General features: G+C 35.1%; 1 protein-coding gene across 1 annotated transcript in view; it reads left to right on the top strand.

Annotated features, from left to right (window-relative positions):
• The window catches only part of CEP126 (centrosomal protein 126), a 68,380-nt gene that overhangs the window by 16,870 nt on the left and 28,079 nt on the right, over positions 1 to 23,431 (top strand). The window contains exons 4-6 of the mRNA XM_063096035.1: positions 6,065 to 6,176; positions 15,764 to 15,962; positions 19,236 to 21,381. Of these exons, the coding sequence (XP_062952105.1) occupies positions 6,065 to 6,176; positions 15,764 to 15,962; positions 19,236 to 21,381 (2,457 nt within the window). The remainder of the gene's footprint in view (positions 1 to 6,064; positions 6,177 to 15,763; positions 15,963 to 19,235; positions 21,382 to 23,431) is intronic.

Raw genomic sequence — 23,431 nt, 5'->3', positions numbered from 1 at the left:
TTTTGAGCTACCCATGGCTCATTTTTTTGTTTGTTTCTTTTTTTGATGGCTGGCCAGTATAGGGATCTGAACCCTTGACCTTGGTGTTACAAGGCTGCACTCTAGCCAGCTGAACCAAGTGGCTAGTCCATCATGGCTCATCTTAATGAGGAAATCAAATCAGCAACTAAAAATATAGATCTGAAAGTCAAGAGAAAGATGCGAAATAGAAATGCATATTTGAGTCACTAATGAATATAGTTGATAAATGAAACCATGATAAACTAAATAAACAACAGGATATAGACCACAAATTGAGGATAGGATCTAAGATAGAATATTAAGGCACTTACTATACCTTTAAGCATTTACTGTAGGTAGAGCAAGGACTAAAAATGAATTTTGAGAGGTAGTTATTAAGAAGACAGGAGGGAAAACAAAAGCAAACAAAGAAAATAATATATAAGAAGGCAAAACAGAAAGTAGTTTTAAGAAAAAGAATATGATTGGTTGTGCTAAATGCCTTCAGAGAAGTAGTCACCACTCTTGGGCATTGTTTGCCCCAGAAGAGAGTGCTGACTAACCAAGGGTCTAGACGCAAAAAAGTCAGGCATTATAGCAAAAGCAGATGACATACACATCCGCACAATGGAATATTAGGCAACCATTACAAAAAGTAATAGGAGGGCTGGCCCGTTAGCTCAATTGGTTAGAGCATGGTACTGATAACACCAATGTCGAGGGTTTGATCCCTGTACCAGCCAACCACCAAAAAAAAAAAAGAAAAGAAAAAATAATGGGGAAATTCTCTATGGACTGTATGGGAAGAGCTCCAGCAGAGGTAGATTTACCATGAAGCTAATGAGGTTGAAGTTTCAGGACCCCTCACTGTCATGGCCCCTACATCTAATTTTATATTGAGATGTGTGTGTGTGTGCATGTGTGTGTCTATTTGGCCACAAAAGAAATCTTAATACATTTAAAAAGACTAAGATCATAGAAAAATTGTTCTCTGACCACAATTACACAAGGAATTTTAGAAAATTCACAAACATGTAGAAATAAAACAACAGTCTCCTAAGTAAACAATGGGTAAAAAGAAATATCACAGGGCAATTAGAGAGTACTTTGAGATAAAAATCAAAGTGCAACATATCAAAATTTATAGGATGCAGGGCTCATGCAGTGCTCAGAGGAAAATTTATACTTGTAAACTTCTATATTAAAAATAAGAAAAATCTCAAATCGCTAATGTAAACTTCTACCTTAAGAAAATAGAAAAAGGAGGGCAAACTAAACCAAGAGCAAATATAAGTATAAGATAACAAAGATTACAACAGAAATATATGAAATAGAGAATTAAAAAACAATAAAGAAAATCAATAAAACTAAAAGTTGATTCTTTAAAAAGATCGACAAAATTTGCAAACCTTTATCCAGACCAAGAAAAAAAAGGAGAAGACCAAAATTACTAAAATCAGAAATAAGGCAGGGGCATTCTTACATTGTCATTATGGTTTTTTGTAGTGGTAAGATTTAGTTTTCTATTTCTTATTTGGATTTTTGTTCTACGAGAGGATTTTGTTCTTTCTTGTGTATTCATGGTAGTGGTTATTGTTTTTCAGACTCCAGATACAGTACTTCCGTGAGGATTTCTTGTAGGGGTGGTCATGTGGTAAACTCCTGCAGTTTTTGTTTGTCTGGAAAACACACTATTTTTCCCTCATTTCTGAAGGATAGTCTCGCTGGATATAGTATTCTTGGCTGGCAGTTTTTTTCTTTTAGTGTTTTAAATATATCATCCCATTTTCTTCTTTCCTATAGTTTCTGTTGAGAAGTCTGCTGTTAGTCTGTCAGGGACTCCCTTATAGTTGACTTGACGCTTTTATCTTGCTTCTTTTAAGAGTCTCTCTTTGTCTTTGAGCTTTGACAGTTTGACTATAATGTGTCTTGGAGAGGACCTTTTTGGGTTAAATTTGTTTGGGGATCTTTGAGACTCCTGGATCTGAAGGTCTGTGTCTCTCCCTATACATGGGAAGTTTTCCATGATTTCACTGAATAAGTTTTCCATGCCTTTTCCTTTCTCCTCCCTTTCTGGAACACCCATAGTACAAATGTTTGTGCACTTAAAGTTGTCTGCTAACTCTCCTGGAATTTCTTAAATTTTTAAAATTCTTTTTTCCTTTTTTTTTTTTTCTCTCTTCCTGGGTTATTTTGAGAAGATTAGAAATTCTTTCTTCTGCTTGTTCTAGCCTGCTGCTTAAGCTATCAGTTGTATTTTTTATTTAATTGAGTGAATCTTTCAGGTCCATGAGTTCTGCTATGTTCATTTTTAAGGTATTAATCTCTTTGTAAATTTCCTCCTTCATATCCTGTTTGGTTTTTTTTCTCATTTCATTATGTTGTGTAACTGAGTCTTCTCGTATCTCAATGAGTTTCCTTAAGATTGTTGATCAGAATTCCTTCCAGTCATTTCAAGGGTTTCCTGCTCTACCAGGTCTGGTATTTGAGAATTATTGTATTCTTTTGGTGGTGTCATATTTTATTGGGTTTTCATATTTCTAGCATCTCTACATTGATGTCTGGTCATCTGGTAGAACAGTTGCTTCTTCTATTATTCTGGAGTGGGCTTTGAGGAGAGAGAGGTCTTCTTCTTTTTCTGGTCTCTGCTGGTGACTCTACTTACGTTGATGTAGTCAAGCATCCAGTAGACCACCTGTACAGTGGCTTGGCTCTTGCCATGGCATTGAGCCTCTTTTTTGGCAGCTATTACTGTGGCAGTGGCTGTGGTGGGCCACCCATGTGGAAGTGGTGTTTTGAGTATGCTCCTTGCCTGCTTCCAGGCAGGGATGCTGCCATTGGCTCCCGTCTTAGGACCCCAGGCACGCTCACTTGCCTGCTTCTTGGCAGAGGAGGCTGCCCTTGGCTTCTGCCTAGGACCTCAGGCATACTGTCTTGCCTGCCTCCAGGTGGAGAGAGCTGCCCTTTGCTCTATATTGATAATTTTGCATAATTTCTATTTATTAAGGGACCTCAAATTGTATAAGCCTTACATCCTCATAAAATCTGGATCTGTCCCTGATTGCCAGGGTATGTTGTTAAATGTATAAAAACAAGGTCCAGAACAAAATATATAATATTCTTCTTTCTGTGTAAGAAAAGGGAAAATTAGAATATATATTTATATTTCCTTATATTTGCAGAAAGAAACAGTAAAGGAATATACCAGTGACTAGTGACAGCAAGACTTCTAAATGTATATCTTTTATGTATGTACAAGGGGTCTTCAAAAAGTTCATGGAAAGATTCATATTATCGGGGGGGGGGTTGTTTGTTTGTTTGTTTGTTTGTTTGTTTTTGGTGGGGGGCCAGCTGACCAGTACAGGGATCAAATCCTGGACCTTGCTGTTATTAACACCACACTCTAACCAACTAAGCTACCTGGCCACCCCTCATATTATCTTTTATTTCCATTTTCCCACAACCTTTTTGAAGTACCCTTGTACATAAATGTAAACATATAGAGTGAGATCTTTTTGTTTCTGAACCAAATGAATATATTAACTATTTAAAATATTAAATTAATATTTTAAGAAAATATAATGCCATGAATAAAGAGCAAGAACAAAATTTCAACAAAATAGTTGAAAAACAACTATTTATTTAGTTATCTAGTAGTTTAGTTATATCCAAATTAAGAGGATTAAAAAAGATCACCAGGTATGCATGGTATCTGACTCTTCCCCTTGCTACAAAGAACAATCAATTGGGAGTTTCAGTGAGGTCAGAAAATTGTTGGAATGAAAATAGTAGAGTAAAAGAATTGGAAGGATTGGAGCTAGTAGATTAGATGAAATAATAAAGCCCTAGTACACAGGTAGTACTCAAAAAAGTTCCTTGTATTTGCTTAAAGAGACAATGAAAGAATACACTTAAATTATCATCAATGAATGAAAGGTAATGACTGGGAGTTCATTAGATAACAGCAACAAGAAACAGGAATGGGTAGTTGTGAATTGACCTAAGTTAAACTTTGTCATACACAATTTTTAAGTTCTTTTTGATAGACAACAATAGTGAGAACTAATAAAGTCAAGTCTTAGACTATAATCTAACACAACTACACATTGGTTAGCAGCAGATACAAAACAATTCACACAACTTGTTCAGTAAGCTCAGTAAAGTCCCAGATCTCTGTCCTTTTAGGTGCTCTGACTACGCTTTGCATGAAAGGACTACTGAGACATACATAACCATATTCCAGGGACAGAATTCTGTGCCTTCTGGCAATGAACAATCAGAAACTTTCCCATATTAATGGCTGGACACAGACCAATTAGAGGTCAAGCCTCAGAGGCCGTTCCTAAGGGTAAAGGATCTTCCTATAGTCTTATTCTCTGCTCATGAAAGTGTAGGGAGTGATTAAAATATGTTTTGAAAAGTCCATTTATCTTGAATACCTTTAATTTCAATAAAGAAAGTCCACTTTTAAATTCATTAGGCTATTCACTGATAAAAACCCATTTTGGACATTGAATATGCTAATTAGAAAAACAGTGAGTATTTGCTATGGTCTGAATATTTGTTTCCCCCACCCCACAAAAGTTTATATATTGAAATTCTAATCCCCAAAGTAATGATGGAATTAGGAGGTGGGGCCTTGGAAGGTAATTAGACCATGAAAACTGAAGTGTAGTTCTTTAAGAACACAGGGGAAACAACCATAAAGGTATGTATAGCCCTCATGATTGGTATTAGTGTCCATATAAAAGAGACCACAGAGACCTAGCTAGCGACTTCCACAATATGAGGACACAGCTAGAAGGCACCATGTATGAGGAAGTGGGCCGTCAACAGACACCACCAAGTGTCTTGATCTTGGACTTCCCAGCCATCAGAACTGTAAGATATAAATTCCTGTTGTTTGTAAGTTACCCAGACTAAATTATTTGTTATAGCAACCCAAATGGACTAAGGTAATATCTAAAGCTTGATAGTATCTGCTTCAAGGGTATTGGTCTTTTATGATTAGAATATCGGCAGACCATTCCCGTAACTGTGCATTCTTCACTAGCATATTATGTTATCACCAATTGATTAGAGAAATGGATTGTCTCTATAATTCAAGTTTGAACTAACCCTTACATAATAATATAACATTTTTGTTTAAACATTCTAAGGTAAATTACAAACATTGTAAGAGTGGAAAATTCTGATGACAAATGGGTGTTTTAAAGCAGAAAACAGGAAGACATTTTAGAGGTGTCAGTGGAGAGCTAGAGCTAGAAAGTCACCTTACCCTACCTCCAGCTCTTCAGTTATTTTTACTATATGACAGGAGGAAAATAAAGTCTCATTTCAGAGGGCTGCAGGAGAAGCAATATCCTTAAAAGACAGCTATATTTCAACTCAAACAAGAAGGTGAAGAAAATATTTAGAGAGAAGTAGGGGAAGTAGAGTAGTTTGAATACCAAAGTACACAGTGGAAGGCTTTAGGAAAGTGGATACATATAGGAGGCAGGGTTGGATTAGAGATTGTACAGAGCAGTGTATGGATGACTGTCCATAATAATGTATGATCTTGAACAAGTTACTTGCGTTCTCTATGTCTTGTTTTCTCAGATACAGTATTCAAATAGCATTTGCCTCATAGGCCATAGTGAAGATTGAATTAGCTAATACTTATAATGTACTTAAAAATAGATTAAGTGCTCAATAAATGTTAGTTTGTGTTTTTAATCTTACCCTTTTTTCCATAGGAATATTTATAAATTTTGTCAGAAATGTATGGGACTATGAGATCAAATATAGGGGGTTTGCATGCCAGAATGAAGATCCTAGACATTTCTTAAGGTTTCTTTCTTCCAGATAAATATTCTTAAAATTGGTGATAAAAATTTTGAGGTAATAGCTTCTCTTTTGGGAACTGGATGTCAAAATTTTCAATCTTTACATCATTTTTTTAAATACTTTTTTTCAAAAGTTTTAAAGTAATATTTTATCATTGACCAATTAAGTTATACATAGAGTCCTTCGAAGATAAAGTGATTCTTTACTATTTGATCTTTCTTTATTATCTCCTTAGTTTTTCACAAACCAGTTCCTCCATTGGAAGAGGCCCTTAAACAAATTCAGGAATCAAATTTAAAACCAGAAGTAAACCTTCCCTTTTCCCACAGATCAACAATAAACTGGAGGTAAATAATTTATAATTATTATGTGTAATTATTAATGTATGAGTATATAATAATTATATAGCTTTGCAGTTGGTGAATTTGTCAGTCTTTTCATCAGTTACTCCTTATCTCTGTTTTAGAGTTGTTATTTTATTTTCACAGATTAAATTGAGGTAGAGTGGAATGTAAATTGCTCCAAGAGTAAGTCAGAATTCAGATTTGTTGTCTTAAAGTGTTTGATATTACAAATACTGCCTATGTTGAATAATTTTTCTATGGAAACTATCATCAAAACTATTTTAAAATATTGATATTGGTTATTATTCATCTTTACTGAAAAGAGAAAATTGTGTTGAATTGTAGTGATATAAACTTAAGTTTAAAAAAAAAGTAACTTTATGGTAGAAATGGATTTTTTCCTCACTGAAAATCTGTCCTGGATGTCTTTAAAAGTCTATAGTGTCCTGTCTTGTTCTTCTCCAGGGTGGCATAAGTGAATCATTTAGAAGTGATAGGATTAACCAACCAAACACCGGGTACCCTCTGACATCCTGTATTTTCCGTTTATTTATTCCAAATGTTTATTGATATCACTACATGCATAGAACTAGATCAGGCATTGTAAGGGGATATGGAGAAGTATACTATTGTAAAATATATTCCCTAGTGTATAATCTGAGATGTGAAATAATGCTTCAAAAAGTATAGAATAATGCCAATGAGTAATGATAATATTTAACATTTATTTATATAAAGACATCAATTCAGACAGATAATTATGTTAATATTTTACTTGTACATAATGTCATTTTATTTTAGAATACCTATGGTCAATAGTTCCCTTGATCAGGGCTAAGAACAAATAAATACATTCTCTCAGTCTTTATTAGAGTTCCGGAAAGACCTCATGGAATAGAGAACTCTTCAGCAAAACTTTGAAGAAAACAGTAGTTAATTATGGAACAGATGGGTAGATAGCATTCCAGACAGAGGGATAAGCATGTGCAAAGGCCAAGAGTAATAGAAGTCATTATGTGTTCCAGGAGTGAAAGTATGACTGAATCACATAATGCAAAATACTGATAGCTTGGCTAGATATGAGATTGGAGAGGTAAATGCATCTGTGTACTGAGGAAAACGAACTTTATCCTGAGAGTTTAAGAGGATTGAATGAGGGATTTTAAGCAGATCAGTGATAAGATCAAATTTTCTTTTTAGACATATCATTCTAATCCATTGTGGACAATTGTGGACAATGGGTGGAAAGAGGAGGCTATTTTATTAAAAGCAGAAATTATATGATCTAGAGCTCAAAAGGTATTTGAAGCCGAGGCAATGGATATGGTGAGCCACGGACAATATGAGCTGTGATGAACACTGGAGACCAGCAACATTTAAAGAAATGGAAAAAGAAGAGAACTCTACAAATAGTATCAGCTAGAATGGTTGATGTAGGACTAGGAGAGGGTAGTATCATGGAAACTAAAGAAGGTTAGAGTTTCATGGGGAAAAAATAATTTACAGAGATCAAAAATGGCTAATTTGAAAAATAAAAAGTTGTATCAGTCAGAATCCTGGCAGGAAACAGGAGGCATATTTAAAAGGGGTGGCTGAGGGGTTGGTTAATAAAGGGACTAGGAAGCCAACAAAGGATGGTAAAGCAAACCCAGAACTAACAACAAATTCAGTATCATCAACACAGACCCGAACTGAAAAGAGCTATAGCTGTAGGAGGAACATAGCCACTGCTAAACCCAGCCCAGGAAGGAGGAAGCCAGTGGATTAAATGTCAAAAACCTTTCTTGTGTCACCCTCTCAACTCCTGCTTGTACCTTCCATTGGCCAAACTCAGCTTAAATCAAAGAATAGGGGATCATTCAATCTCTGTGGAGCACAAAGTCAAGTACAAAAGTGTGAAAAGTCAATCTGGAGCGTCAGAGAATATTCAGCATAGAAGCAATGTGTCCACTGTATTTCACAACAAATAAGTCACTGGCAACTTTTGTCAGAGCAATTTCAGTGGGGTAGTAGGAAAAGAAAATAGATTGCAGGGGCTGGTCAGTTAGCTTATTTGGTTAGAGTGTGGTGCTGATAACACTGAGGTCAAGGGTTCAGATCCCCTTAATGGCCAGCTGCCAAAAAAAAAATCAAACACATTTAAGAAAAAAAGAAAAAGAAAGAAAAAAAGTAGACTGCAATGAGTTGAAGAGAAATGGAAAGCAGGAAAGATAACAAATGTAGCTTTACTGTGAAAGTAAAAGAGTGATGGGACAATAGCCAGAGGGGACATAGGGCCAAGACATGGCTTTTTCCCTTAAGATGAAAGAGATCTTATGTTTAAATATGAATATAAAAATGATGCGTAACAGAATTCAGCCTAGAAAGGTAAAGTAGTATAAATATGTGAAATGTCTGAAGTATCTATTCTGTGCTAGACATTGTTAGCATGGGTTAATATGAATGAGATATAGTCCTTCACCCAAGAAGAATTTGCAGATACATTATAAGTTCATATAATGGTAGTTACATCATAATATACATGTAATACTGTGTAATGAGGGCTGTTACAGAAATACAAATAAAATGATAAAGTACAAAATTGAAGTTAGAAAGTAGATGAGTAAGAATTGTTTAATAAAGAAGCATGGGTTGGGTCTAGGCATGTGCAGGGTTACAGTGTTGTGAAAGGCACAGACCCTGAAGGAAACAGAACTTGTTCAGAGTGGCAGGACCACAGGATGTGCATCTGGTAGGACAGGAGATGAATAGAAATGTAGATTGAGATCAGATGTGAAATGTTTGTATGTCTAGCTAGAGAGTTTGAACTTTATTCTACAACTAGTGGAGAGCCAGTGAAGGTTTTTAAGCAGGGAGTGATATCATTGTCTTTATTATTTTAGAAAGATAAATGGTGCAAATGTTGGAGAATATAGTGGATAGAGAGAACTTGGAGGAGAGGAGACCAGGGAGGAAATTATTGGGATAATCCAAGGACTACATTGTTACTGCCTAAACTAGGATAGTACTATTTTGTTGAAGACAGGATGGATGGATCTGATAAAGAATAAAAAGATTTCGAGTGGTTAGAAGGAGAGGATGAAAGAGCAGAAAGAATGAAAACAATGCCTTTCACAATGCACAGAAGTGATATAAAGAAATAAGAGTTTAAGGGTGTTGATCAAATAGAAATTTAAGAATTGGAGTATAAAGAGAATAGTAGCAAGAAAATCAGGAGGTGTCCAGCCATGAGTTTAAAAGGTCTTACATTAGAAGGGTGGTGGTAAAGTAGAAAAGAAAGATAGAAGGATAAGATATTTCATGAAAAGAATAGATTATGAGTTTAGTAGATGGTAGGTTAAAGACAATGAAAAAAGCAAAAGAAGCTGACTGTTTTTTTTCTGTTTCTTGAGAGCCACAATTTAGCTCTTTTTTTTTTTTTTTTTACTTTAACATTTACTGGTACGTATTTGCGGGGTACAGAGTTTGTTTCAATGCGTGCATACACTGCACAATGATTCACTTAGGGTAGATAGCATAGTTTGTACCACCACAAGAAGCTAAAATTTTGTGTCTTGATCATTGAGGGAGTTTTGTGACTTTTTAAAATTTCATTTGGGCCTTCTGAATTGAGGGAATAAATATCCAAGTAGAAATGTGTAAAAACAGTTTAACCAAAGATGAGGTGAGAGGTCTAGGCTTTATAAATAGATTTGAAAGTTATTGTGCATGTTGTTTATATGTACTTTTGTTCCCCAACCAGATTATAATATTCTAGATGTGCGATCCATGTTGGAAGTATTCAGTAAATACTTCGAATGGAGAAACATCACTGACATAAGTGAACACTTCTCAGAGGGTATAAACTTGGCCTGAAGTTCTATAGATGAGGAGGATATTCATCAGAGACAAACCTTGAGAGGGAACTTCAGATAGAAGGAATAATTAATGTGTGAGAAGGCACAGAGGCATGAAAGGGCATGTTGGGTTAAGAGAGCTACAAGCAGTTCAATTTGGCTAGTGCGTACAGTGAAAAGAGAGTTGTGGGCAGATAGGCTGGAAAAGAAACCATGAATTAAATCATGAAGAGCCTTGGTAAGGAGTTTATTCTGAAAACAATTCCTGAAAGATTTGAAGCAAGCCCACAACGTTTAGATTTTAGGAATATTGCCAAAATAGAAGAGAATAGGGTAACATTAAAGGTAGGAAAATCAGATAAAGTGGTACTTTAGTTAATGATGACTATTGACAGCTATTTAGAAGTCAGAATCAATGTGACTTGATAACTACTTAAGATTTGGAAGATGAAAGGAATTAAGGATGACTCTAGAGATTGAATTTGATCAGTGAATGGATGGTGAAACCATTTATCAAAATAAAGACTATGAGGTTAAGAGGGTAGATCTCATGTTAAGTGTTCTTAACATAAAAATAATAAAAAAAATTAATTACTATGAGGGAGGAATAAATAGATTTAGGAGAGGGAGTAATTAGAAGGAGGATAATAAGTTGTGAGTTTGAGACACTTATGGGATATTCAGGAGCCAATTTCTCAGTCATCAATGAATGGACAAAGTTAAAGCCGTTGCTCAGTATTCACCAGTGGTGGTCTTGGTTTCAGCTAAACAATCAAATTCCCATGACTACAACAGGTCATGTTTGACTACAATTAGAGAAGGACAGAAAACACTGCATGCCAACAAGGCATCATTCTTTAATAGGAGAAATCCTCATGGCAGGCGGCAAAGCGGTCAAGGGGCTAGTCTTTGCTATGCCCCTAACCCCCACTAGTGACAGCTCAGCTGTAAGGATACTAGATCACAATGGGTGAGTGTATAGCCTCCCTGGACTAGAGACCCCATGTTCCAAACAGGAACCAATATTTCTTGTAATGGCTCCATATGAATAGCTTCCAGATCCATGCAAATGAGATGTTCAGTTACAAGAATTACCACAATCAGGGAAACCCAAAGCTATAGATTCCTATCAGGAGGTATTATGGTTTATTCACAGTCCTCTCAGTCCAGATGCAGCTTACCAATAGAGGGTCCTTTTTACCATAATCAATGTGCCTTGTAACAGCTCAAATCCTACTAATAATCCAGGAGAACATACTTAGAAAGTTAACCCAAAATTGAATTGGCCCATAAAGGAAAATAGATTTTGTTAACCCTTTATTCACACACAGATATAGATAAGATCACAGAGACAGTATAAACAAGACAACACAGAGAGTATGGATAGAGTAAGAAAAGAAGAGGGTCACATAACTCTCAAAAATTCCAGCATGTACATGACAGGCAAAGAAAGAGGAGCTCAAGAAAGAGCCTGAGAAGGAAAAACTAGAGAAGTAGGAAAATAACCAGGAGAACATGATGATATGGAAACCAAGGGAATTAAATTTAGGAAAGATAGTGTCAAGAAGTGTCTACTTTTGCAATTAAGCCAATTAGTGCATTGCAAGCAAGCGGTGCATTGAACTGGTGGAGGTGGAAACCAGATAGCAGTCAGTTAAGGAACAAATTGAACACTGAAGGCAGTATAATTTTAGAGTACTCTATGAATAGCTTATCTGAAAAGAGAAGGTAACAGACAATTAGAGGGGAGTTCTAAGGTTCAGGGGGGATATAGAAGTACTGTACACTTTTTTACATACAGGGCTTCTTCACTTTTAGGATTCTTTTACTGAGTATCAATTGTTATCCTTTGTGCTAATCAGATATTTTCAATTTAAAAAAGCTCTCGTACCTATGAATGGAAGGCATAGATATTTTTCTTGTTCAAAAGTGTGCAGTTGCTTAAAGTCTTAGAAGAGTTAAACTGTCAGAACAACTTTGATGTCCTGTAGCAAACAAACATAGTTATCATTACCTATCTGTGCTAGGATCATTAAATAACATATATCATCTTTGCTTTATGAGAAATGATCTTCATTATGCATTAGAATATATAGTTAGTTTTCACGTAATTATTGCAATATACTATGCGGACTATGACTTCATGATATCTATATCTATCTATGAATATGTGTGTATATATGTCACATAAATGTTATATATTTGGAAAACAACAAATGTTTACACTGTATAGAGAGAATACTATGGTTTACTTATTAAAAAGTTGGACTTCTCTCCACAGATAACAAACAGCTTTAAATAATATAAATAAAAGTGATTTGTTGGGCTGGCCAGTTAGCTCACTTGGTTAGAATGTGGTGCTGATAACACTAAGGTCAAGGGTTCAGATCCCTGTACTGGTCAGCCACCAAAAAAAACTGCTTCATAAACTATAAAATGCTATGCAATATGAGATATTGGAATATTAAAGATCAGGTTTTAGGTTAATGGAAACATTTATATTTATTGAAAATATAATTAAGCTTTAGATATTAATAATAATAAACCATTATTACATTAAAATACATTTTCAGTGGAATATAAACCTAAAATGTGTTCAGGAATAAAATAATACAAAAAAAGCAGGGAGCTTCCAAAGAAGCAGAAGTATATTAGTACTCATGAGAGTGTTCTAATATGGAAAATACTAGTGGTAGATAATTACTAAGAAAAATCAGAGAATATGTTCTTATGAACATAGAAGCTGCTTCAGGAAATAACAAGATATAAATATTAATAAGGGACTAAAATTAAGTAGTAATCTGCCTTTCATCACAACCAGATCCTTATCACAAAACTATATACTTGACCCTTCTGGTAGGAGTAGGGTAAAAGAGGGATATTCTCTCCCGTATTAAATACTTATACATTAATAAAATGATATTGTTAGATATCTATCTCCAATATCCATGTATTTGTGATGAGGCAGTTGATCCTGAACCACATGCTATCCTGAGAAGTCTGGCCAGAGCTGAGCAGTTGTCTATTTGACCTCTGTTTACCCTTTGTACCAGAGCTTTAAACCAGATATTCCAGCCCATATTCGTGTATCTATATAAGTAACAGACTTCTGAGAAGTGAAAATACTGTAAAAACTGAGAATAAGACGAGGGGGACTCAAGCTGTGTACATTTCTCAGTTCAAGTGAGAGGACACTGGTTCATCAAAGGAAGATCATGAATGGACCCTAAAGACAAAAAATAACATGAATCGAAAACCTAGAGACAGCCCAATAAACCAAAAAAAAAAAAAAAAAAAAAACCACAAAACTTACCAAGGCTATCTCTCTACCTGCCTATCCAAATGCTTTTCCACTTGTGCAGATCCATTCCTGCCTGTTCAGCTGTCTCCACATCTGATTCCTACTTACCTGATCAGCTGTCTCCTTCATGGGCCCCATTGCTATCCCACAATTCCCAAATTCTTCCTAGCTACCCAACTGTTTCTCCCACTCGCCAGCCCCTGCCTGTCCATCCGTCTGTCCCCTCTACTCTTCCAAAGTCCTTTCTACCAGCCCCATTGTCTTACCCAATCACATATCTTCCTCGCCCTCCAGCCCCAGTTACTTCCAGCAGTAGTTTTTCTAGCAGTTTCCCTCGTCTACCAGCCCCAATTCCTTCTGGCCCACCTGACCGTCTACACCACCCACCCCAAAGTTTTTCAGTCATTCCTGATCCTGACTCACAGAGCAAGTTATTTTACAAAACCTTCAGGCCTAAACAGTTCCTTCCAGCACAGCGTTCTACCCTAGCCACTCTAATGCCTGCCCTTGTTCGTCGTTCCCTTCCAGCTCAACTGGTTGTTTCCCCAACCCCTTTGGAAGCTCTCCCTGTTTTGAAGGCTTCCTGTTTATCCAGTCATCCCTCTCATCAACCGGTCCCCACTCTTTCTTATATCACTCCGTTTTCTGAACATCCTGCTAGCTTAGATCCTTTTCAGTCGGTCCAGCAATCTGTTCCACAAGCAACAACACTGTCAAATCAGCCCCAGGCCTTTGTAGCTCATCCACCTACCTCAGTTCTCTCCCATCTATCTCCCTGTCATTCTCCATCTTCTTCATCTTCATCTCTTTCTACTTCCACATCCTCTTCTTCGCCCTCTGCACTGTTTTCTTCCTCATCATCTATTCTTTCCTCTCCTTCAACTTCCTCTTCTCCTTCTCCATCCTTTCTTCCTTCATCTATCCCTCTTTTTTCCTCTCCTTTACATTCATCTCCCTCTCCGTGTTTGCCTCCAACTTACTTAGCTTTTCCCTCTCCAGTTTCTCCTGTTTCTTCTCCACTTATGATTTCTTCTTCCTTTCCCCCCACGCTTCACTCTCCTTCTATTCCTACCTCTCCATCTCCTCTTATTCCCATCCATCCCTTCAATCCTCCTCATTGGGGGAAGAAAGTAGAGAAGAGAAGAGAAGAAAGTGACATAGAGAAGAAAGGAATAGAGAAGAAAAAATTGAGAGACGACAACTTTAAAGGTAAATAAATTGAGTTTATTAGATATTTTGTAGATTTAGCAATGTTTTTGGGGGGAAGGGTGACTGAAGGGGAAGGATTACGTAAGAATAGGAAAGTATAAAAGGAACAGACAGAAACATATTCTCAATGTTTAGGTACTTGTATTAAATACCTTCCTGCTGTCTCTGACTTCCCTGTGATCCCAAAGGGATAGTTAGGAATCTAATAATCATTGACCTTGACTATTCCAGTCTGTCCAAATAAAGATATATATGGGTATTGGAGATAGGTATGTGTCACTTGTGGCCATGTGTCACCTTCTAAAACATTTTTATTATCACTGAATTGGGAATAATTTATTGAATTTGAGTTGACAGCCATACCACCCTGAATGCACCCAATCTTGTCTGAATTTGGAATAAATGCCCCTGGGATTCTTATTACCTACCCTAGTCCTGCAGGCAGTCAGCCGTATGATATCCTCATCCCAATCCCATCCTCTACCAAAAATCTTCCTGAGTTCTTTGCTTTTAATTTTGTATATATGTTGAAATGTGACATAGGTTTCCAGAAGAAACAAAATCCTAATAGATGATTATGCCATGCACTAATAATTTTGGCGTGATACTTTGGCACACTAAAAGTAGACACTATATTAAAGGTATTCCTTCTGTAGCATGAAAACCATGGTTATATTACTGAAATGACAACAAATGTATGCACTCTTCTCCACTGAGTAAGATCCAAACTTCCAAACATAGTTAAGAAGGGAGGAAAATCCTGCCTACTCTGACAAGCATATTTCTCATATTCTATCTGCTTGTATCTTTAAACAACTCTATTAGAGTTATAGGAATACCTACTTGTCACAACATCAACTTGGAATGAAGGGTAATGCAACATATTCTTATCAATGTAGGAATGCTCTTTAACAACTGAGAACTGACTCTCCACATCTACAGGAATTACTTCTATCCCTATCCCAAATGGGAGACAAATAAAATATAATAATCAAAGCCATAAGTAATTGGGCATTTTTACGTGGATGGAGTTATTTATTGACACTATATTCTCACAACCATTTTTATTCTACTACTTATTGCCTTAAATTCCCATTCTGATATATATGTCTGTGTATTTCTCCAATATCCTTATATGTGCTTATCTGGACACACACACATTACACAAACGTGTCACTTATATACTTATAGAAAGAAATTAACTATTTAAATATACTAAACATATATTTATGTCTGGTTCACAGAGCTATAAATTCTGCCTTGCCTTCAGCATTGTCAAAAAATGATCACGAGCATCAGAAACATCTTTTATCCAAAATCAATTGTGGTAAAGAAATGAAGGAAAACAGCAGGGCAAACATGGCTGCTAACAAAAATGTGTTTCAGCGTAAACTAGAGGAAACTCAGAAACTCCTAGAAGATCAGCATCTAAGCAGTTTGCAAGTATGAAACTATAAACATGTTATTAACATTCTAATTTGTAGTAATAATTTTGCCCCACCTTTGCAGTGTTTTTCACTAAAGAAATATATGTCATTAGCCACGGGTAGGCCATGAAGGAGAGTGTGGATGAATCAGCATAAATTCATCACAGATCCCATAAAAATAAGTTTTTAGTTTTTTCCTTTTTTTTGCCTGTCTTTCTCCCTGCTTCTTCTATTCTTTTTCCATCTCTCTTTATTTCAAAAAAATATGCTTTCTGAATGTTATTTTCTGAAAAATATGAAAGCTACTTGAAAGTACAATATAATATAAGTATCACTGTTAGAGACTGTATTATAAAGAGCAGCCTGAACATTATAATACATGTGGTTGTCAGGCTTTTAATGGAAATATGACAATTAATTAGAAATGATGTTTGTAGTCTACCCCTAGTAGGGCATTTACTGTTATTTTTTGCACAAATAAATATAGATTTCAGCTGATTTTCCTACATGTTCATGTACTATATTTTTCATGAATAATTACACACATTGATGAGATTCTTAATAGACCAATATTAAGATTATATTTATAACCTTGGCCTGATTCATCCACAACTAATCAGTAGTCACAAGGCTAAAAAAGCAAAACAGGAGATTCCTGTTGGCTATGAAGATGTGCTTTCCTTCCATAAACAAATATAATTATGAATAAAATATATTAAATAACTGTTTTTAGTCATTGGACAATTGGCAGTACAGGATATAATCTTGAAAAGGGGAAACAAATGAGGTAAGCTCTATGAGCACCTAGGCTTTTTACTTAGACATACTCTCTGGATAAGCCTTGAAAAAAATCCACAAGTAACCCAGTTGCCTGTCAAAAACACTTAACATTTTCTTAAAGAAGAGTGTGAAATCTAGACATGCAATGACATAATGCTCACAATGTCAACATTCAATCAAAACTTACCAAACATATAAAGAAGCAGGAAATATGACCCATACCCAGGAGAAAACTGGTCAATATAATCAGACACAGAAATGGCAGAGAGGATGGAATTAACAGGTGAGGAATTTTAAAACATTTTATTAAATATTTTCAAGAAATTAAAGTAAAATGAACATAATGAAGAAATATATTTTAAAAGAACCAAATAGACGTTCTACATCTGAAAAATGTAATATCTGAAATAAAAATTTTACTGGGTGGGCTTAGCAGTGTAGTCACTGCAGGAAAAAAAGATCAATGGTCTTGAAGACATTGCAATAGAAATTATCCAAAGTGAAGTACTGGGAGAAAAAAAGACTGAGAAAATAAAAATGAACAGAGTGTTAGTGACTTGTGAGACAATATCAAACAGCAAACACATTTAATTAAAATCCCACAAAGGGAGAGAGGAAATATTTAAAGAAACTATGGCTCAAAATGTTTCAAATTTGATGAAAATTATAAATCCACAGATCCAAGAATCTCAACAAACTCCAGGAAGGATAAGTGTGCCCACACATACACACACTACACAAAGGCAATCAAAATCAAATTAAGCCAGAGGAAAAAAAGATGTTACGTGCAGGGGAACATAGATAAGATGGACCACTAATGTAACTTACAAGCAAAACTTGAAGCTGATCATAATGTTTCATTATTTAATGGTGAGAAAATTCTGAAGAAAAAAAAGAAAGTAGAGTTTATGAAATTAGAAGCTGCCAAACAAACTTCTTTTGAAATGCTTTGGGAAATGAGATCATCACAGACATATGCAAACAGAAATCTTAGCACCATGGACATCACATGCATATCTAGAAGGACCTTCTAACCCAGATTTCTATGTTTCATTAGATGCAATCTCAAAGGAAGCCCCCCAGGCCAGTTTCCTTATTATTATCATTTAAAAGAACTCAATTCCAAGAACAGGCAGTGAAGTAGGTGTGCTCTGTTTTGTTCCCCTGATTTAACTGAGGGACCATCACTTTAAAAGAGTGCCTAAGGATGTGATAAGCAGGGGGTAAATACTGGAAATATAAAATGCTCATGAGTCGTTTTCAAAACTTATTTCACAATAATATATCAATAAGCATTAACTGTATAAATTAAAATATTTTTATTCTGTAACTTATTTCCTTGATTTCTTGGTTTACTTTCTGGGCTGGAAAAAGAATTGTATTTAAATTTTCTAAAATTTTTAAGTTTTCTACATTTTAAATTTTCTAACATTTGTGAGAAATCTTAAGGGACACTAGAGTAGTCCCCTCTTATCCACAGGGGATATGTTCCAAGAACTCTAGTGGATCCCTGAACCCACATAGAGAACTGAACTGAGGAAAGCAAAATGGTGGATGGGGGAGGGGACTACTATAATTTTCTTTCTTTGATACCACTCAACTTTTTGACTAGACTTACAATTTAACATCTTAAAATTTATTTCTATATGTGTGATACAGACTAATGCATTCTAGATATGTGTGAGAAATCAGAAATATTTTTAAATATTTACCATACATTGAAGTGATTGTCAAATTTTATTAAAGATTAATTAATTACATGGAAATTTCAATGAAATAGTGATAAGAATGTCCATGGAATTTATGGAAATTATTACTGTGCTAAATCACAAAAAAAGAGTCATTAAAGTCAGTAATTCTTGACCCTAAATCTATATTAAAATTACCCAGGGAATCTAAAAATAATAATACCAATATATAGACACACCCAAGTATTAAATCAGCGGGACCCAGAAATAGATATTTTTACAAAGTTTCTCATGTAGTTCTAACATGCAACCAGAGTTGAAAACCTTACTATAGACAAAATGAATTTTTATAAAAAAATGTAGCCCCTACCAACAGGAAGCTCACATTAGGGTCATGGATCTTACAGGAGCCTCATTCAAGTCCAGTGAATGTCTCAGGAAAAATTACATTTATGAATAACAATTTTTCAGAATTTTACTTGCTGTTATGAAACCTTCAAAAAACTCCATACTCTAAATGGAATAGCAATAACAAAATTATTTTCTAAGTTATAACTGTGGTTAGAATAATTGGATACTTACTTCAGGAACTGAAATTAAAGCAAGCATACTTTACTATAAGTCTTTGCTACCTTCCTGTTTTTTACCCAGAGGACTGCTGCACAGATATAGTCATATTAAATGTGTATAGTCATATTACGCTGTTTTATATGCTAAGGAGAATTGGGCTCAGTAAAAATGGTATATTGAGTCATTGATTTTAACATTTAAAATTTTCTAAGCTGTAAAACAATTTTTTTTGTTGTTTGTGTTTTTTCCAGAAATTTTGTGATGAAGTTAATCAAATAACCAATTCTGAAACCCTCTCAAGTATAGACAGTCTTGAGGCTGGAGAGCATGAAGAAATATATTTAACACTTAATATGGAGCCTTCCACAGTAATCCAGCCGAATTCCATTTCCCTCAGATCAGCAAATCTGCAATCAATTAATCTAAACTGCTTTGATGAGCATAAACTGTCATTCTCTAAAACTCAACATATAAATAATTGGCTTACAAATGTAGATGATCCATTAACTCAGATTGCCACACCTTCCTCAGATATTTTAAGTAAATCTAGTGTTCTACCTTCATGGGAACATTTTAATAATAAAGAACAAAACTCAGCTACTTTGAGTAGAACTGTGGAAAGAACCACAAATACTGCTAATAATTCAGTAGCCTTTGTGTATAGTCCACCCATATTTGTACTAGATAAAAAAATGGAAAAGACCTCTGAAACTAGCAGTAAGAGGACAACTGACTCTTCTGGAGTATTCAAAAGTGAGAAGCCATTAGCTACTGAGAGCCCAACATTTAAATTCAGTAAAGCCCAGACCACTCCAGATTCTCTAACCCAGGAAGTGGCTACATTTTCAGACCAAGAGAAATATTCTGAATTAACTCAAGAAAATAGAACTACTTCAATTCCTACTTCATTTGTACCAGAGGCAACGCCTTTAGTTTTGCCATCTAATACACAATCAGCTAGGCTTTTAGCAAAGAACAGTATAGACATAAAAGAAATCAACCCAGTGCAGTGTTCTGATAAATTAGACGAATTGAAAGGTGTTAAAGGTGAAAAGATAAAATATTTTAATTGTAATAAGGAAGACTTGCCTTTATTTCCAGACAAATTTCAAACTGCTTATATACCTCACAATCCTGATTTAAAAGATAAAAAACAAAAAATAGCTGAAACATCAACATTATTGTCTAAGGTAATTTCTGATCATGACTTAGTTGGCCAGCATATGAAAATGAAGTACAACATTCATGACAGAAATAATGTGAGGTTTCTTAAAAGTATTTTAAAGAAAGAATCTAAATATGAACATGATTATCTTAAGGCACTAATTGTAAATCAAGACTTTACATTTGGAAATCAAAAAGCAGCAGCTATCAGAGATAGTATTGAATTAACAAAGGAAAAAGAAAAAGGTGCAGAAATCCCAAAGACTATTAAAAAATTGAGGTGGTTTGATGAAACTGGCAATAGAGAAAACAATGCTGAAGACAATCATTTACTAAAGAATAGAACAGGAACACCTCAACAGTGGTCTCAACAATTCCACATGAAAAGTGGTTCTGGCAGCAACATAATTAGTGTCCCGTCTTGTGTTGTAAATGCTGCTGATAGAAAAAAATCTAAGGTTGATTCTGTCTCTGAAAATGTTGCTGCTTTTGATGGATTTGGAACAGACCACGTGCCTTTGAACTGTTTTATGCCTTCGGGTTATGACTTTGCTAACCAAGCCTGGCCAGCCTCAAAAAAAGAGGAAAGTAAAATCCTCGTACATAACAATGATTCTAAAACTCAGAAAGGTAATCCTCAAAGAGGTGGAGCAAAAGTAATTAGAAGAACAAGATCTGCAAAAGTCCAATCAGGCTTTATATATACGAACAGAAAAGGCAGTGTCATTCAACCACAGTCTGCAAGCAAAGCCAACACATTCATGCAAGCTCAGGGTAAACTAATCATACCTCATCCTCCTAAATCTACATCAAATATTAGAAGTGGTAAACATATACAAGTGTCTCAGTGTCAATCAGTAATGCCTGAAAATTCTCAAAACATTGTTACACATAACTGTTGTAATTCAAAACATGTGCTTCCGACAGAACACAATTTGAATCAGTGGAATCAAGAAAGTAATCATCCAATCTCAGAGGCTTGCTCTGACCTAGTCACTGTGATACCATCTCTGCCATCTTATTGTTCTTCTGAGTGCCATACTTTAGCAAAAATAAATCATTCAAATGGCACTCAAATGGCTGCCCAGCAAGGTGGGGCATTATATTGCACCCAAAGAAGTCCTGTTTGTGAAGAAAGTTATCAGTCTGTGACTCTTAGAACTACTGAAGAAGACTCAGTTCCCTTGAGGAAAAGAGGGGATAGTATCCTGTGTCAAAATGAGAGGGTTACTGGTAAGAATAAATTTATATCTTTTTATAGATAAATGTACAACTTTTTAAATTAATGTGAAATTTTCCTTATTGAGGTATGGCAATGTGCACTGTATAGATATTAATATTAAACAATAACTTGGCCTTAAGGAAAAGGAGGGGAGAGGAGGGACCCGAGAAAGGTTGATAGACTGGTACAAAGTTACAATTTACAGTTACATAGGAAGAATAAGTTCTGGTGCTCTAGGGTGACAATAGCTAATAATATTGTATTGTATATTTCAAGATAGCCATGAAAGAGGATCTTGAATATTATAACCACAAAGAAATGATAAATATTTAGGTGATGGATATGCTATTCTGATTAGATCATTATACAATATATGCATGTATTGAAACAACAAACTATATCCCATAAACATGTACAATGAAAAAAATTAATTTAAAATAATAAAAATAATAACTCGGCCTTATAGAAATAACTTACCTCCCTTAATATTGTAACTTTCTCTAGGAGCTGAAGCTTTTAAGAGAATGACCCAACCTTAGCTCAACTAAAATGAGAAACTTTTGCCAGCCTCCATTTTTTTTCCATGACTTTTCTTATTAGTTTAAAAGAGAAGAAAGACAAGGAATGGGAACTGATTCTTGTCCCAAATTATTCTGTCATTACTATTGTAAGTCAATTTTCTGCGAAAGTAAACACAGTGAAAAATATTGCTTAAATTATTCTAAGTAGGTGAATAAATGTAATTATATTCCTTTATTTTTCTTTAAAATGCTTGTTAAATTGAATTGCTATAAGCTAATAATAGATATATCTAATCTTCCCATGCCACTTCCTGCCAGTAAGAACCAGTTGCCTATTGAGAAATAGTTAGGACTGCAGGTGGGGGTGATCAGAAAGGTAACTCTTTTCTTTTTTCAAAGGTATGAATAAATATTAATACATAAAGAGAGGAGAGTTAGCTTAAATTTTAATATTCAAAGTCTTCAATTATTTTATTATTCAAAGTCTTCATGAGCTTTTAAGGACAAGAGATTTTTTTTTTTTTTTTTTTTTTGTAATTCATCACTACATCCCCAGGTCCTAACAGTGGCACTTTGTAGCACCTACACTTTTCTTGAATTGGATGGACACAAGCCACATTAGCAGATGGGAACCTAAATGCAAAGACTGTAATCTAAAAATCTTTAGTACTTGTCTAGATTTCTCTAGATTTTAAAAAGTTATTTTTCTCACCAAAATTTCATTGTCTTTTTATCCAGCTATTTCTTAATGTAACTTTAATTTTCACAATACTTCTAAAAAAAAGGAAGGTATTATACAGATTAGATATTCTAAAATAAATAATGATAGTTACCTTTTCTGCATTTCTACACTGTGCCAGCCACAGGACTAAGTGCTTTACACGTATTGTCTCATTTAAACCTTATAACAACACTGAGAAATACATATCTAACAATACTAAATACTTAGTATGTTTAGTCACTTAGGCTTTTTTTCCAAAACTATTTAAATATCACACATTTCAAGTGAACCCTTTGCTGATACTGGATTATACTTCAGTGAGCATTTATTCATGTTTTTCTACTGTCCTATTTGCCAGGTCATTTTTATTCTCACACTTTTAGATGCCTAGAGTTGACAAATTGTGGAGGGTATCTTGCTCTCTGTTAGCATTTCCAGAACTCTCTAGCATAACTCCGTAGAAAAAAATTTCCCATGAGGCTCAAGCCATTCAACTATACCACCTCCTCATGTCTCAAGTCATTTTCCCCTTAAAAGATGACTTTGGCATCTGGTTGACAGTCATTACTTCCATGTAAAGTCTTTGCCATCATACTGGATAATTCAGCATTCATATGAATGAACAATCCAACACCCTGATCTCTCTCAATTCTTTTTCTTCTCTAGTAACTTTCTATAGCATTCTGCCTCACATCTACCCATTCCTTTGGCCATATTCTGGACCACTTCGAGTTCCATACCTCCTCTCCTTTTAAAATAAGTAACTCAATCACATCCTCCTCTCTGACTACAGTCCCTTATTCTTCCTACTCTCTTACT

This window comes from Cynocephalus volans, chromosome 4 (genome assembly GCF_027409185.1).
Source record: "Cynocephalus volans isolate mCynVol1 chromosome 4, mCynVol1.pri, whole genome shotgun sequence".
NCBI lineage: Eukaryota > Metazoa > Chordata > Mammalia > Dermoptera > Cynocephalidae > Cynocephalus > Cynocephalus volans.
This window is presented reverse-complemented; position numbering and strand designations above follow the sequence as displayed.